Source organism: Cyprinus carpio, chromosome B18 (genome assembly GCF_018340385.1).
Source record: "Cyprinus carpio isolate SPL01 chromosome B18, ASM1834038v1, whole genome shotgun sequence".
Taxonomy (NCBI): domain Eukaryota; kingdom Metazoa; phylum Chordata; class Actinopteri; order Cypriniformes; family Cyprinidae; genus Cyprinus; species Cyprinus carpio.
Window position 1 is genome coordinate 26,825,584 of NC_056614.1, and position 16,891 is coordinate 26,842,474.

Consider the following 16,891-nt stretch of genomic DNA (forward strand, 5'->3'; position numbering starts at 1 on the left):
AGTTTTTGCATGCAGATTTTTTATTTTTTTCCATAATTTTGGAGTTTTTTAAACAATTATACAACCTTCATTCATGGCAAAGCTAACCCTAACATACAGTATACAGACACCCTAAAACCCGGAAATTACAATTTTGATATCCAGAAAATCAAGCAAACTATTAAAATGCACTTTTGCTGATTCTGTCAGAATTCGTCTTGTGGTCAACAGTGATGCATTTAAAATTTGCACGTGTGTTTTGTCTTAAGCTTCTCAGTCTTTCCGGAATTCATCAGAATGAACCAAACAGGGGTTTTTAAATATGACAATTTAAATCACTTAAACATCAGTTTTGACATTATGTGCTAGGAATTTACTTTTTTTTTTCATCTGTGCCTGAATCAGCTTCATGCACCACACACACACACATTTTCAAAAGCGATGAATTTGGGACAAAAGAATTTGTGCAGCCACAGTTTTGGCTTTTAACTTGCCAAAACAGAGGATCATGAGAGAATATAGTGAACTGCGAGAGAAATTGCATTTTTCAGAATCAAACATCTGTACTGAACACAGACCTTGTAACCATCGTCGATCTCTGAAAGAAGGGCAACATCAGTGAGCAACAGAGCACACAATCTGACATGCTTGACTTAAAATAGCTTCACACAGAAATAACATAATGAGCAAGTAAATCAATTACACCTACTCTTCATAATTTTGATGGTAGCTTTGAGCTCCCACCAGAACGTTCCTGGGAAGGCACAGTCCAGGTGAAGTACTCCACTCAAAAGAGTTCAGATTTTATTGCTCCAGTTACAGTTTGTAGTAACGCACGGACTTCAAACAGCAGTGAAAAACCTCCAGCTGTGTGAAAACATGCAACAGATTTACAGATATGATCCTGGACCAAATTTCTTAAGATTGATATTTATACATTGTAGCCGAGATACAACTTATTTGAAAATCTGGAATCTGAGTGTAAAAAAAAAAAAAAATCGAAATATTGAGAAAATCATCTTTAAAGTTGTTCAAATGAAGTTCTTAGCAAGCTGATATTAACAAATCAAAATTAAGTTTTGAATTATTCACGGTAGGAAACTTCCAAATATCTTCATGGAACATGATCAAAACTGAATATCCTAATGATTTTTGGCGTAAAAGAAAAATGTATAAGCTTTTTGACCCATATTCTGACGGCATTGTTTCACTGTTGCTACAAATATACCCCAGAGACTTGCTCATAGTATTTGTGCTGCAGGGACACAGATGAGAATCAGTGGATCAGAGCTCACCGTCTGTCCTCATAGTAGTTGTTGTGATAGCTGCTAATTCCTGCTATCACATGTTCTGCTGGACACTCAAAGAGGAGCACTTGGTCGAAGTCGTTGATGTAATTTGTCCAACAGTAAAACATTCTGCGACATGGCAAAAGGTGCTTGCTTGGCAGCCTGCATTCCCAACGCCGTGTAATTCATGGTAATTGCTGTTTTCGCTTTGTTAACCATAAGTTGGCATAAAGAAAAAGAATCTTAATCGTATATTTTAATTGCTCTTGATAAATTCTGTTCAGTTTTTTAACAATTTATTACGTTCATTCATGGCAAAGCTAACCCAAAACATACCAGGTAATAACTACACATCTCACCCTTCTTTTGCACCGCAAAGCCACACACGAAGATATCAGAAAATCAAGCAACGTGTGTAAAATGCATTTTTGCTGATTCTGTCAGAAGTGGTCAACAGTGATGCATTTAAATTTACTGCATGTGTGTTTTGAATGCTTCTCCTTCTGTTCGGAATTCATCAGAATGAAAACAATGGGGTTTTTAACAGTGATGATTTACATTTAAATCACTTAAACTGATACACCACACATCTCCCGGAAATGAGTTTTTTGCGGGGTGGGTGGATGTCTACACACTACGTGTGAATTTTGTACCTTGAAGTTTATTATATGTTTATAATGCGCATTAATAGCTGGGACTCACCTCGTCTAATGGAAGATATAAACTAGGGATGGACTGGCCTGCAGGACAGTTGAAGTTTAGAGGCTTCGTCATAGTTGTTGTCACCAGCCTGTGTTCAGATAGATATCAAATCAAATTCAGTTTGGAATATATTCAAATATCAAAACAAAACAAAAAGAAATTAGCTGCAGTAAAAAAAAAAGAATCCTGTATTCAAAGTCACACACCTTGTGCACAGGCCCAAAAGTCACACACACCCAATCAGAAACAGAGCAACTGTCACATAGTATTTCAGGGATGCAAAGGCATTCGTTGTGTTTTATCTGCTGTTTGGTCTGTCATGTGTGTTCTTTAAATGCTTTATCACATATAAATCCGCAGTGGCCAATCATGAGGCTGATTCAAAACTAATGTATTTTACATATTTTTATTATTTGGTGTTATCTGTTTGTGATTATTTTGAAAACACCCCCAAAATAACACTGTATATATTATTTTACAGTTTTTTTTTTTTTTTTATTTTATTAATACAATATCATTTGTGTACTGAAAATCAAAACTATTAAAACATTTCATCACTTTTTAAAAAAATATAAAACCTTACTTATAAAATAACACCATAATAATATACTAAAAGTAATATAGTATGTAATTGGGCATGAAAATTGTTTCTGCTGCGGAATTAAAAAAAAAAATAAAAGCTTTTGGTATGAAATTGGGTATGAAAATTAAAATTAAAAAAAAAAATAAAAAAAAAAAATAAACACATTAAAAAAATAAAGATAAATTACAACTCATAATTATGAGGTATAAACTCAAAATTGCAAGATATAAAATTCTATATAATATATATTATAATAATATAATATTCGCAATTCTGACATTTTTTCCATACTTTTTTTTAAGTTGTAAATGATGCATTTCCACTACAAATTTTTTATCTGTAAATGAGAATTGTGAAGAAAAAACACAGAAATTATCAGACCTAAGAACCCCCTCACAACTCAACTGATAACTTACAAAGTTTATATCTCAAAATTCTAAGGGGAAAAAGTCAGAATTATGAGACAAATGTGAAACTGTGAGAAAAAAAGTCAACTGTGAAATAAAAAGTCACAATTTCCTTTTTATTTTTATTCTTAGTGGCGGAAACATAGCAATGTGTATAACTGATGACTACAAGAAAGAAGAAAGAAACACACAACTTCTGACCACACTTTTTGTCATCAAAAAGTTACATTATACGACATTTTTATCAGCATAATAACATAAGTACAAATTTACACATCAGAAAGTGCACTACATATTTTGTATTTTATTTTGCATTGGACACCAAGTGACTTCAGAAGTGCCATTATGGTTCCTCATTACCATAATCTAAAAAAAAAATTTTCTTTAGTCATCCTCTGTTTATGACTGACAATATTAGATGAGTAAATAGATAATTATATCCCTTTAAAAAACCATGTATTTGCTCTGTCAACACTTATCTTTGAAGTCAACATGATTCAATATTTCCCAACCCCTGTTTCTGTAGAAAATACAACCTAATCTGTTTTTCTCTTAAAAAACTCATCAGCACGCGATCCATCCATGAGTGAAAATGTCTTTCCTTTTGACTCGAGTGGGTGAAATTAAATCATGTTTTTCTCTTAAAAAACTAAAAGGAAATTACTGTGGTAAATGGAATGGTTTCAAGTCAAAAATACAGTTATCTTGTTTTGGTGGTTAGTTCATTTTAAGGGTTCAGGTACCAAGACAGCTCTGTATGGGAACAATTAGGTTTCACTGTATAGAATACTTCAATTGCACATAGGTAAAAAAAAAAACTAATTATAGCTTGGTTTTCTAAAACATCACAAATATTTTTTATTTACTGTATTTTCTGTATATTTACTGTATTTTCCTAATCAAACACCCCTGATTCAACTCATGAGCATGCAATGAAGAAACAAACCTTGGGTTCAGTTGCTGAATTAAATTACAATTAAATTAACTGTATACTTCATTTCAACTTAAATTATAATAAACTACTTTTAAAAAAAGTTGAAGCTTGTGTAGCTTGTGTAACTAATAAAAAAAGTTGAAACTGCATAACTTGTTTTAATGCATTTTTCAATGTAATACACTTTAGCACAACATGTAAATGTAAAGTACATTAAAAATATAAAAGTACAGGTTTTATAGGCTATAAAGTGAACTCAACATTCAGCTTCAAAATGTTGTTAATTTTGGGATTATGACATGCCCCATTATTCTGAGCTGCTTTTACCAGAAGTTGTACACTCTTAGTCAACAAAGATCAAAAGCATGGCATTTGTTATCTTCTGATCCGGAGGTAAGTGCTCTGTTTCAACACCCTCCGTTAATCATATATAAAAACAGGACAGAAATTTAAGAGATTTTTATTTTGAGATATTTTAGCAAATACGATCAGAGGTGCTTTTCATTTTTGTACATAATAAACTAAATAGACAATAACAAACTACAGATATTATTTGACTTTGCAATGCCAATGAAAACAAAAATGACATTTCAGAGAAAATGATGTGATAAATAATTGCATGGCTATTTAAATTGTTTAAGACTGGATTTAGATTTTTTTTATTTATTTTTTTTAAATATACTGTAAAGGAATAACAATGTTTAATTTTTTTTTCATTTTGTAAAAAGTATTACAACATTAATATCATTAAAGAAATTATGTGCTGCTTATAAAAATACTATAAAAACAAACAAAATTATCTTCTCCATAATTTTGGAGTTTTTTAAACAATTTATTACATTCATTCATGGCAAAGCTAACCCTAACATACAGTATACAGACACCCTAAAACCCGGAAATTACACACGATATCCAGAAATCAAGCAAACTATTAAAATGCACTTTTGCTGATTCTGTCAGAAGTGGTCAACAGTGATGCATTTAAAATTTGCACGTGTGTTTTGAATGCTTCTCCTTCTTTTCGGAATTCATCAGAATGAACCAAACAGGGGTTTTTAAATGATGACAATTTAAATCACTTAAACATCAGTTTTGACATTATGTGCTAGAATTTACTTTTTTTTTTCATTCTTGCCTGAACTAATTCATGCACACACACACACACACATTTTCAACTTTTGAATTTAACACAAAGATCAGCCACAGTTTTGCTTTTAACTTGCGTTTATTTCAGAGGATCATGAGAGAATATTCATCATGAACTGCGAGAGAATATTGCATTTTCAGAATCAACATCTGTACTGGACACAGACCTTGTACTTCCATCGTCGATCTCTGAAAGAAGGGCAACATCAGTGAGCAACAGAGCACACAATCTGACATGCTTGACTTGAAATAGCTTCACACAGAAATAACATAATGAGCAAGTAAATCAATTACACCTACTCTTCATAATTTTGATGGTAGCTTTGAGCTCCCACCAGAACGTTCCTGGAAGGCACAGTCCAGGTGAAGTACTCATCAAAAGAGTTCACATACGAGCTCCAGTTACAGTTTGTAGTAACACACGGACTTCTACAGCAGTGAAACCTCCAGCTGTGTGAAAACATGCAACAGATTTACAGATATGATCCTGGACCAAATTTTCTTAAATTGAGATTTATACATTGTAGCCGAGATACAACTTTTTGAAAATCTGGAATCTGAGTGTGCAAAAAAAATCTAAATATTGAGAAAATCATCTTTAAAGTTGTTCAAATGAAGTTCTTAGCAATGCATATTACAAATCAAAATTAAGTTTTGATATATTTACGGTAGGAAACTTACAAAATATCTTCATGGAACATGATCTTTACTTAATATCCTAATGATTTTTGGCATAAAAGAAAAATGTATAATTTTAACCCATACAATGTATTGTTGGCTGTTGCTACAAATATACCCCAGAGACTTAAGACTGCTTTTGTGCTGCAGGGACACAGATGAGAATCAGTGGATCAGAGCTCACCGTCTGTCCTCATAGTAGTTGTTGTGATAGCTGCTAATTCCTGCTATCACATGTTCTGCTGGACACTCAAAGAGGAGCACTTGGTCGAAGTCGTTGATGTAATTTGTCCAGTAACATTCTGCGCTCTGGCCAAAGGTGGCTTGGCAGCCAAATTCCCAACGCCGGTCTTCATGGTAATTGCTGTTTTCGCTTTGTTAACATAAGTTGGCATAAAGAAAAAAATCCTTAATCGTATATTTTAATTGCATTGATATTTACATTTAAATTCTGGAGTTTTTTAACAATTTATTACGTTCATTCATGGCAAAGCTAACCCAAACATACAGTATACAGACACCCTAAAACCCGCAAATTACACACGATATTCAGAAATCAAGCAAAGTGTTAAAATGCATTTTTGCTGATTCTGTCAGAAGTGGTCAACAGTGATGCATTTAAATTTGCATGTGTGTTTTGAATGCTTCTCCTTCTGTTCGGAATTCATCAGAATGAACCAAACAGGGGTTTTTAAATGATGATTTAATTTAAATCACTTAAACTGATACTGGAGTGTGCCATCTCCCGGAAATGAGTTTTTGTGGGGTGGGATGTCTACACACTACGTGTGAATTTTATGCCTTGAAGTTTATTATATGTTTATAATGCGCATTAATAAGCGGGACTCACCTCGTAATGGAAGATATTGACTGGCCTGCAGGACAGTTGAAGTTTAGAGGCTCGTCATAGTTGTTGTCCCAGCCTGTGTGGAGATAGATATCAAATCAAATTCAGTTTGGAATATATTCAAATATCAATCAGCACAAAAAGAAATGCTGCAGTAAAAAAAAAAGAATCCTTAATTAAAGTCACTCACCTTGTGCACGGCCCAAAAGTCCGGTCAGAATCAGAAACAGAGCAACTGTCTTCATAGTATTCAGGGATGCAAAGGCGATTCGTTGTGTTTATCTGCTGTTTTGTCTGTCATGTGTGTTCTTTTAAATGCTTTATCACATGACTAAATCCAGCACTGGCCAATCATGAGGCTGAGTCAAAACTAATGTGATTTTACATATTATTATTATTTGGTGTTATCTGTTTGTGATTTATTTGAAAACACCCCCAAAAAAAAAATTATATATCTCCAGTGACATTATAATATAATACTCCTACAGTGTATATACAAAATAATAATATTACTTGAAAAACCAACTTAAAAAATTATATTAAAAGCTCATGTTAAAAAATTTTATAATAAAATTTTAGCTTACATAATATCATATCGTTTCTACATTTTTAGAAAAATATTATAGTATGTAAGGAGGATTAGGACTGGCAAACTGATCAACCTCAAATAAATAAATAAAATAAAAGTGCCAGATCTATTAAAATTCATCCCACAATGTCCAGCACGACTGGGGTAAAAAGGTGCATAAGATTTTTGTGGGTATAAATGCTATAGTACTAGTAATAATGGAAATTGGGCATGAAAATTGTTTCTGCTGCGGAACTAAAAAAAAAATAAATAAATAAATAAAAAAACCATTGAAAAATAAAGATAAATGACAACTTTTTATTTTCAAGAAAAAAAAAAAATAAAAATCATAACAACTCACCTCACAACTTTTTTTTAAGTTGTAAAGTCAGAATTGTGAGATATAAAACAAGAAAATATCAGATTTTTCCCCCTCACAACTCAACTTGATAACTTACAATTTCAAGTTTATATCTCAAAATTCTGAGGGGAAAAAGTCAGAATTATGAGACAAATGTGAAACTGTGAGAAAAAAAGTCAACTGTGAAATAAAAAGTCACAATTTCCTTTTTATTTTTATTCTATGGCGGAAACAAGCTTCCATATAAATGATGAATACAAGAAAGAAAAGAAACACCACGCTTGAAACCACTGAAGCCTGTCATCAAAAAGCCATTATATGACATTAAAAAGCAGATTACTTATAACACATTTACACATCACAAATTGTGCACTAAATGGAGAATATTTTGTATTTTATTTTGCACTGGACACCAAGTGAGTCAGAAGTGCCATTATGGTTCCTCATATTACAAATGTAAAAAAAAAAATTTTTTTAGTCATCCTCTATTTATGACTGACAATATCGGATGTGTAAATGGACAAATATATTACTTTAAAACATGTATTTGCTCTGTAAACACTTATCTTTGAAGTCAACATGATTCAATATGTCCCAACCCTGTTTCTGTAGAAAATACAACAGTCCATATTTACAATATTTACCTAATCAAACACCCCGGATTCAACTCATCAGCACGCGATCCATCCATGAGTGAAAATGACTTTCCTTTTGACTCGAGTGGGTGAAATTAAATCATGTTTTTCTCTTAAAAAACTAAAAGGAAATTACTGTGGTAAATGAAAATATAGTTATCTTGTTATGGTGGTTAGTTCATTTTAAGGGTTCATGTACCAATACAGCTCCTTATGGGAACAATTATATTTCACTGTATAGAATATTTCAATTGCACATAAAATAGCTCATTATAGCTTGGTTTTCCAAAATATCACACATAATTCTCTTATGATTTAGGATTATGTCCAACATTTTAAATAAATGTAATTTAATTCATAATTAATTAACTTTACATATTGAAGTGAATAATGACACTGTTTTACAGCAGAACTGAACTCTATACAGCTGCTCTGAAACTATCTGTATTGTATAAAGTGCTATAAAGATGATGTTGAATTAATTTGACCTGATCAGAAACTCGGCGTAAAGATTAAAGTACAGCTTACTTGATACTAACAGCAATAGTTTGTAGTTTACGGTAACATATGTATATAAAAGTGTTATATTTATAATCACTATTCCTCGCCTCCAGTTCACTCATGCATTAGATTTTGTGTAATTCCATGCATACAGAAAATTCATACTTTATTAACAGTTTGCATACTGCAGTATAGTAGCAGTTGCATGGCAGTATGCCATTGTATTTAGCTGTATTGTGTTGTATTTAGCAGATTTAATAAAGGACACCATCTGTGTTTTGCATGCATACAGGAAACAGTATTCATACTGGAAACTGATAAGTACTGTAGCATGATAATATGCCATTTCGAACACTACCCTAGTTTTAAACTTACTGTTTGTGTAAAAGTAAATCAGGTTTCATCTCTACAGATGGACAGACAGACAGACTCCCGGATGAGGAAGGAGCATCGATAGCAGGACAAATGAGGCCAGGTTTCCGATAGCCTGTGGGGAAAGAGAGTTTTTCGGCGCTTTTAATCAATGTTTATACTTAGATCCGGATCGATCAGTCGACCTTCAGTGTGTTTGAGATCCTCTCCTGGAAATAACACACTCGACTCTTCACACTGCAAAATAAATCCTATGACACTAAATTAATACTTTTTCACACAAAACAAAAAAAACATACAAAAACCACAACACTGGCTAAAAAATAACTCAACCAAATTATTTGGCTTCACTTGGAACTCTTTTCATCAATGGAGCAAAAAAATATGACTTAAGTGCAAACACTGTCTAAAATGTAAGTCACTCAATTTTACCTTGTTTAACTGTTATATAAAATCAATATTACACTCAAAATTGTGATTAACAACAACTAAACACTTGCTTGTGTTAATCATTGCCTTAATTTCTATATGACTTGCACGCAGAATGGCAATCCAAAATTGAATGTAAGGAACTAGAATTCAAATTAAAAAAACTAAATTTTAAAGTTTCTCAAGATAGACAGACAGAGACAGACTGATAGATGATAGATAGAGATCATGTTATTGCATATGTTCTACTACAGCAACTATTTTTGACCACTAAATGTGAATTTTACACGAAATTTAAATAAAAATAGAAAAAAAAAATATTTGTGAGATGATAAACTAATGCAATTTACATGCAGCCAGTAACACACTATACACAATATCGCACACTACTGTCTGAAACTTTCCTTTTAATGCCTAAACTTTAGTACTAAGCCATTTCATGCTTAAGCCCATGCATGCTAAATATTTCCCTACTATGCACAGTATACACTGCATACTACACACTTGAGCGTCTGCCTTTAAAAAAAAGGGAACCACCAGTTGAAGGAATGCAAAGAGAGAGGGCTGATCTTTTATACACGACCCAGTTAATGAAACAGTGAGAGCGTGGAGACAGAACTGGGTCTCATTTTTTAATCAGTTCTGAGGCTGGAAAAATAAGAGAACGAGAATGATTCTGATCACTCCCGTCTATTTCGATTTGCCTCGCACAAAAGCAGCATAAGCGATGCTAAAAAAAAAAAAAAAAAAAAAAAAACAAGCATGAATTATGGAAATAGCATGCAGAATATTTCAAAACTGAGGCTTTCTGTTGGGCAGAACTGGACAAATATTAATTTGGCTCATGAACAGTGGCTGTTTAAACAGCAGTCATTCAAATGAAGTAAATATTGACAGGAAGGAATATCAGCGAATCTCAAAGATAATCATGAAAATTTAGAATTTGTTCTTCATATAACAGTGTGCACTTTACCTCACCTACTACGTATTCACACACTCACACACACACGCACCACATACACACTCACACACACACGTTTCAATTATGACAGAGATTAATATGGTTTTTAAACTGATGGTAATTTAATGCTATTTTAATATGTTCTATCATCTAGCCCTAACACTCACATAAACCTTTCTGCATTTTCTTGAAGTCATTATTCATGTGTTTATTAATACACATTCTAATCATAATCATCACAACACAAACAAACTCAATCCAAATTCAAATATCACTATCCTAATATTAAAATACAAATAAATACAAATACAAACAAAATAAAAATACATACATCTAAAATCCTAAAATATAATCAATAGCATAAACCTCAGTTGTTTCTATCTATCTATCTATCTATCTATCTATCTATCTATCTATCTATCTATCAATTATTTTATTAATATAATTAATGTTGATATAATAAATTGTAATGTGTGTTTGTTCACGTTATTATTAAAAATTTCTTCACAAAAGCTATTTGAAATATTAAAGTAGACACTTTCCTAGCAATATAGCAAAATATATGTGTGTGTGTGTGTGTGTGCACGCGTAAGATAGACAGACAGTAGTACATTAAATAAAGTGCATGTTTTAAAAGTAATGAAAATGTGTGAGAATAAAGAATACATATTTGCTACATTCACACTACTATTAAAAAGCTGGGGACCATTAAGATTTGTTAAAAATGTCTAAATTATTTTAGTCTCTTCTGCTCACTACTGTTACATTTATTTGATTAAAAATACAGTAAAATCAGTAATATTGCGAAATATTATTCTAATTTAGAATAAGTGTTTTCTATGTGAATATCTGTCAAACTGTAATGTATTTCTGTGATGTGCAGCTGAATTTTCAGCATCATTACTCCAGTCTTCAGTGTCACATGATCTTCAGAAATCATTAAACAGTTGTGCTGCTGAATATTTATGTGGAAACCGTCATACTTTTTAATTTTCAGGATTCACAGATGAATAGAAAGTTCAGGAGAACAATGACAGTGATTAAAAGTGCAAATAGCATCAGTGTGTTATTGCCTGAAGCACTAGTCAAAAAAGCAGCTTCTGCATGTTATGATTTATTTTATGCACATAGGATTGAATTTGAAATGTGATGTTGGACAGATGAATGCCACGTCTGAAGTGCTTCAATTTAACATGCTTATCTAAACGCTTCTCTCCCCCGAGTCTTTAGAAACGAGTCCTGAAATCTCTCTCCAACATCTGCACAGAGGCACAAAGGCTCAAACAGATGGCTTCACGAACGCTGCGGAAGACAGATGTACATGTCGTAATGTCAATCGGGTGACTTGAAACCAAACAAGACTCGTTTTCAATAAACATTACTTTTTTTTTTATTATTTATTTGGATGCTTTGAAATAAGAGCTGTGTTCTGAAACACTGCTGTCGTTCATTCATGTAGTTGTTTCTAAATTTCTAGCGCAAAGGTCACCCTGCTGCCATTATTTCATAGGTCACATGACCCTGTCACGTCAGTGAAACTTGATCAATGTTGTTATTAAAGGTGATATATATATCATACACACATGACAGATGACAGCAAAATGACCAAGCATTCAGTCCTGGCTGAAATATGCGAATACTAGCATTCTAGAATGAAATACTAGTGCACTTATAAATGTATACAACACAGTAAAACAGAGTGATACAGCTAAGAAATATTATATATATATATATATATTTGTGTGTATATGTGTGTGTGTGTGTGTGTGTGTGTGTGTGTGTGTGTGTATACATACTAATAATATAAACACATATATACATTTTTTGCTTGCATGCCCGACTACCATCCGTGCATACAAAAATGTACACTACATACTCTACGCAGTATGCAATATACTGAAATACTATAAATAGTGTGCTATTCTCAACATATGAACATGTGTTGCATCCAAACAGCTCCGCCCACTGTCATTATGACATCATGAGACTCAAAACATACCAGGACGATGTAATTGCGCTGTGAATACCTTGAAGAAGCCGATGAGACGAGCCTTTAAAGCACAGCCGGTGCTGCATGAATAAAAATGCATATTCATGAACATTAGCATTCATTTGCATACACTGATACATCCTGCATCTAATTAAGGTCAGTTTAAAGCAGTAGAGGTGAAGCACCTAAATTCCGTAATAAGAGCTTAACATTTCAACCAGAGTTATGCTTAAGGCTAGATTTGAATATATTCACAGTGTTAGAGAAAACACTTTGAAACTGAACCTTGCCAAACTACTGGCTATGCATAATTTAAATGTAGCTAACGCAATCTGATGGTTACTGATGTTCAATTTAACTCCGTATGATATGCAGAGACAATTAGAAGTGAATTTGCAGGTCAATTCACCTCAAATAATGCCATGGAGTTTATTGTAGGACTGTTCGGGAAACCTGTCTGAAAACAATTATTTTTGCAAGGTTTTTTTGGTGATATCAGCTGCACAGAAATGACACACTTCACCTTTAAACTACAAGCTACTCAAACTAGTTACATTAACACGTTGGGTAAATACATTTATGGACAAATAAACTGATATGAAAATAAAGATGGTCATTGTTGAAAACTATGGAGGCTTGTTTTTGCCACGGGATTAAGAGAAATGAATCTCGAAATTCTGACTTTTTCCTCAAAATTCCAAGTTTATATCTTGCAAATCTGAGAAAAAAGTCTGAACTGTGAGATAAAAAGAAGTAAATTCCCTTTTAATTTTTTTTATTATTCGGGTGAAAAATTGCAAGATGTAAAAACTGTATTCAGAGAAAATAAAATAAAATTACTTTCAATTGCAAAAAAAAAAAAAAAAAAAAGTGATAAAAAATTTAAAAACACTGTTATTACATCACAGAAGAAAAAAAAAATTGAGATAACAACAAAAAAATTTAAAAAGAAAAAAAAACATTTTGAGTTTTTACCTCGCAGTTCAGATTTTTTTGTTTTGGTCATGAAAAAAATAAATAAAAAAAAAATATATATAGTAAATTATTAAAAATTGCAAGAAAATAAAGTCTGAATTGTGAGATAAAAACTCAGAATTGCAAGTACAAGAGTCCAAATTTTGAGATAAAAAGTTGCAATTGTCTTTTTAATTATTTGTATTCTGTGGCAGAAACAGGTTTCCATAGAAATGTATTACTTACATATGATTTTTTTTTTTTTTTTTTTTTAAACAATGTAATACTGAATATAAGGCATCATAAAACACTGGAGCATTCAGAGTAAATCACTGAATCCGTTTTGGGTGAATTCTTTGAAAAGAACCTTTGAACTTATTCACAGAAATGAATCAAATCTATCAACTATCGTTAGTGCATTAATATTTTAGCACAAATTCATCTGTCACTTTGTTCAAACAAGTTAAATCAGATGCTAGCAGGGACAGGTTGTGTGATTCATTCTCAAAAATCACAAACAAAATGATTTACGGTAAACCAGCGTGCAACCCACATGCAAGTTAATTTGATAATGTTAGTTATTTTAGAATTCAATTTAAAATTTAATTAGATCAGAAATAGGTTACTTGAAATTAGATGATAATTACTATAAATGCACATATTTTTTTCAACGAGTGAAAAGCACCACTAACAATATTCTAATCTAATCAATCATAGATGTCTTGTGTGATGTGTCTTCATTTATAAACAAAACAACACAAGATGAAAGAAACTACATGAATGCTAAATGTTTTGGGTCAAATGCAAAATCTCAGTTCTAGAGCAAAACTACTGAGAAATGCAAAACAACACCTAAAACTGAGAGTTTAAAAAAAAAGAAAAGTTTTTTTTTTTTAAATAAAATAAACATTAAATGAAATGAAATAAAATATTTAAAAAAATCAGTTAGCTTCTAATGCAAAATGTTTTATTTTAATTAAGTTTAACTTGATGTACTAAAATACTGTAACTAATACTGAAAAAAAAAACTAACAAAAAAAAAAAAAAAAAAACTATAAAAATAACAAAAAATAAAAGAGAAATATATGAAAAAAAAAATTATTTAAAATATATTAATAAAAATAAAAAAAATATCACTCAAAATAAAAAGTTCATTTTTATATCTCAGTTATGACTCAAAAAAACACTGGAACAAAAGTCACTGTAAATAAAAAGTTCTTTCTGGAGCTTAAGTTTCTCCTACAAAATCAAGCTGTGTAACTTACATTTTGTTTTCTGTATTGCTCTACAAATTAAAGTGCAGAACACTTTATCCTGACGGACAATTTATTATTGCAGAGGGCAGCCGGCCTCGTTAATGCTCTTCACAAATGTCAGCGCATAAATCTTCGTTACTCTAATGATATTCACAGGCTTTGCCATGTTGCCGTCGCCACTTTGATGCTGAGACGCCACACACAGTACAGTACGTCTAATGGTCAACCTGCTGTTGCTAAGTTACCAGAGCATCAGCAGAAAGACGTATAGAGTGAAAGCACTTCATGCAAACACTGAGTGTGATGCTGATTGTGAGCTGCAAACCCAACGGTCTGAGGATCGAACCCCAGACAGCCTGAGTGCAGTCGATGCAGAGTACTACAGTCGCTTTGGCTGAAATGTGTCTAATAAATATCCAGAAACTGAGATTGTTCATTGCTTCATCAATTAGAGCTGCTGTGCTTCACCAGCTGTTTTTATTTTTAAATCAAACTACAAATATAAGATCATTAATTCAATGTATAATTCACTGGATTAATAAATAATATGCATTGTTTGCAACATAGTTGGTTAAAATAAGAAAAAAAAAATTTTTAACGTGCATATCAAATTTCCATCCATTTGGATTACATTGTTTTAACTAATCAACTTAACGTGATGCATATTTGTCAGTCATGCATATATGCAATTTCTGCATTTTATTTGATTTAAATATTTATTTTCAGAATGCATTTATTCAAATCGCTTAGAATATGCATAAATCCGCTCCTTTTAAAAACAATTACATTTATTCGGTTAAAAATAATGATCACGGTTAAATATGGCTATTAATGGAACATGCAACATTCAGTTAGTTGAAATGTATGCAAATCGAAACACAAGCAATCAGATTTATTGATGATAAATGTATAAACCTGGTCATTCAGTTTATTAGTATTATGCACGACTGACAAATATGCATCACATAAATTTCATTACGTATATTTGCCAAAACCATGTAACCCAAATTGATGGAAATGTTTAATGCAATTCAAATACATCTTAAATGTAGGGAAATAAATAAATAAATGCAACAAAATAAGTGCATACTGTGACTTGAAATGAATGTGGTAATATAAAATGATGGTCATAACAGAAATGATACGTAGCCTACTCACCTTATTAATAAAAAAATTATAATTGTGGCCACAAAGTTGAGCAATTCTGATTTCAGATTCAGTCTCTATTGTCTGAAGCACATGTGAAGAAAAAAAAGTTTTTTTCTTTCCCATCTTTTTTTTTTTTTCAACAAGTCTGATGAAAGAGAGAGAAACAAAGAGAGTCAAGGCAGTTTGATGTGTGCAGACTTTTCTTTTTTTTTTTTAAATACTGTGATTTTGTATTCAGTTAGTGACAATATTATGACAATTGCATGAGAGCATCTCCAGCATCCACTTCATCACAGACAGCATTTAAAGCATGGTAAAAGTAAACGCTCATAAATGCTCAGTATCAGGCACAATAAGACATGCTTCTGAATTCAAACTGAAACTAAGCCAGGAATAATTATTTAAAGGAACAGTTCACACAAAAATGAAAATGTGCTGAAAATGTTCTCACCCTCAGGACATCCGAGGTTTAGATGAGTTTGTTTCTTCATCAGATTTGGAGAAATGTCTCAGCAATGGATGCTCTGCAGTGAATGGGTGCCGTCAGAATGAGAGTCCATAAAAACATCACAATAATCCAAAACAGTTAAAAACCACACAAGACAAAAACTTAACACCTGCATAAAACAAAAAAATAAACAAATCCAGCATTAAGACGTTTTTAAACCAAAACTGAGTCCTTAATCCATAATAACACTTCCTCAAGTGAAAAAGTGCATCTCCTGTTGTCTCTCACATCAAAATCCAGCCACAGATTTGTTTAGAGCTGTTTAAACGCTGCTTGATCTGTGCACACCTCACTCATAACACAAAACATAACAACCATACAAAAAATAAAGAATAAATACTCATATTTAACCAAACAATGTTTTGAAGCTAAAACGTCTTAATGATGTGTTTCACATATGCATTTAACAGACACTTTTATCTAAAGTGACTTAATTGGATCCAAAGTACAGCTTATTATCAGACCTTGCTTTCATTAATAAAATGACAAGCTTTTCAATATGTCCTGTGCCAACAGAAAAAAAAAAAAAGTCATCACAGGAAAGTAAAACTGCACTTGTGAGGTCTGTTCGGTCTCTGGATCTCGTGGGACATCTGTCTCCCTGTGTTTCTCACAGCTGTTCTGTCAAATAAAGCTGTAGTG

At 32.1% G+C, this 16,891-nt stretch overlaps 1 protein-coding gene and 1 long non-coding RNA gene across 2 annotated transcripts; both read right to left on the reverse strand.

Moving 5' to 3' along the window:
• Positions 1–5,105: 5,105 nt before the first annotated feature.
• On the reverse strand, positions 5,106–6,871 carry LOC109069361 (hemagglutinin/amebocyte aggregation factor-like). The gene is made up of 5 exons (XM_019086001.2): positions 6,756–6,871; positions 6,569–6,641; positions 5,903–6,091; positions 5,341–5,490; positions 5,106–5,229 (listed from the first exon to the last, which is right to left on the reverse strand). Exons 1-5 carry the CDS (start codon positions 6,808–6,810, stop codon positions 5,184–5,186), a joined length of 513 nt encoding a protein of 170 aa, XP_018941546.1. The 5' UTR covers positions 6,811–6,871; the 3' UTR covers positions 5,106–5,183.
• Positions 6,872–11,361: 4,490 nt separating this feature from the next.
• Positions 11,362–16,237, reverse strand: LOC122140375. The gene is made up of 3 exons (XR_006157024.1): positions 15,751–16,237; positions 12,420–12,462; positions 11,362–11,694 (listed from the first exon to the last, which is right to left on the reverse strand). It is a non-coding gene; the product is annotated as an uncharacterized LOC122140375 (long non-coding RNA).
• Between the last annotated feature and the right edge of the window lie 654 nt (positions 16,238–16,891).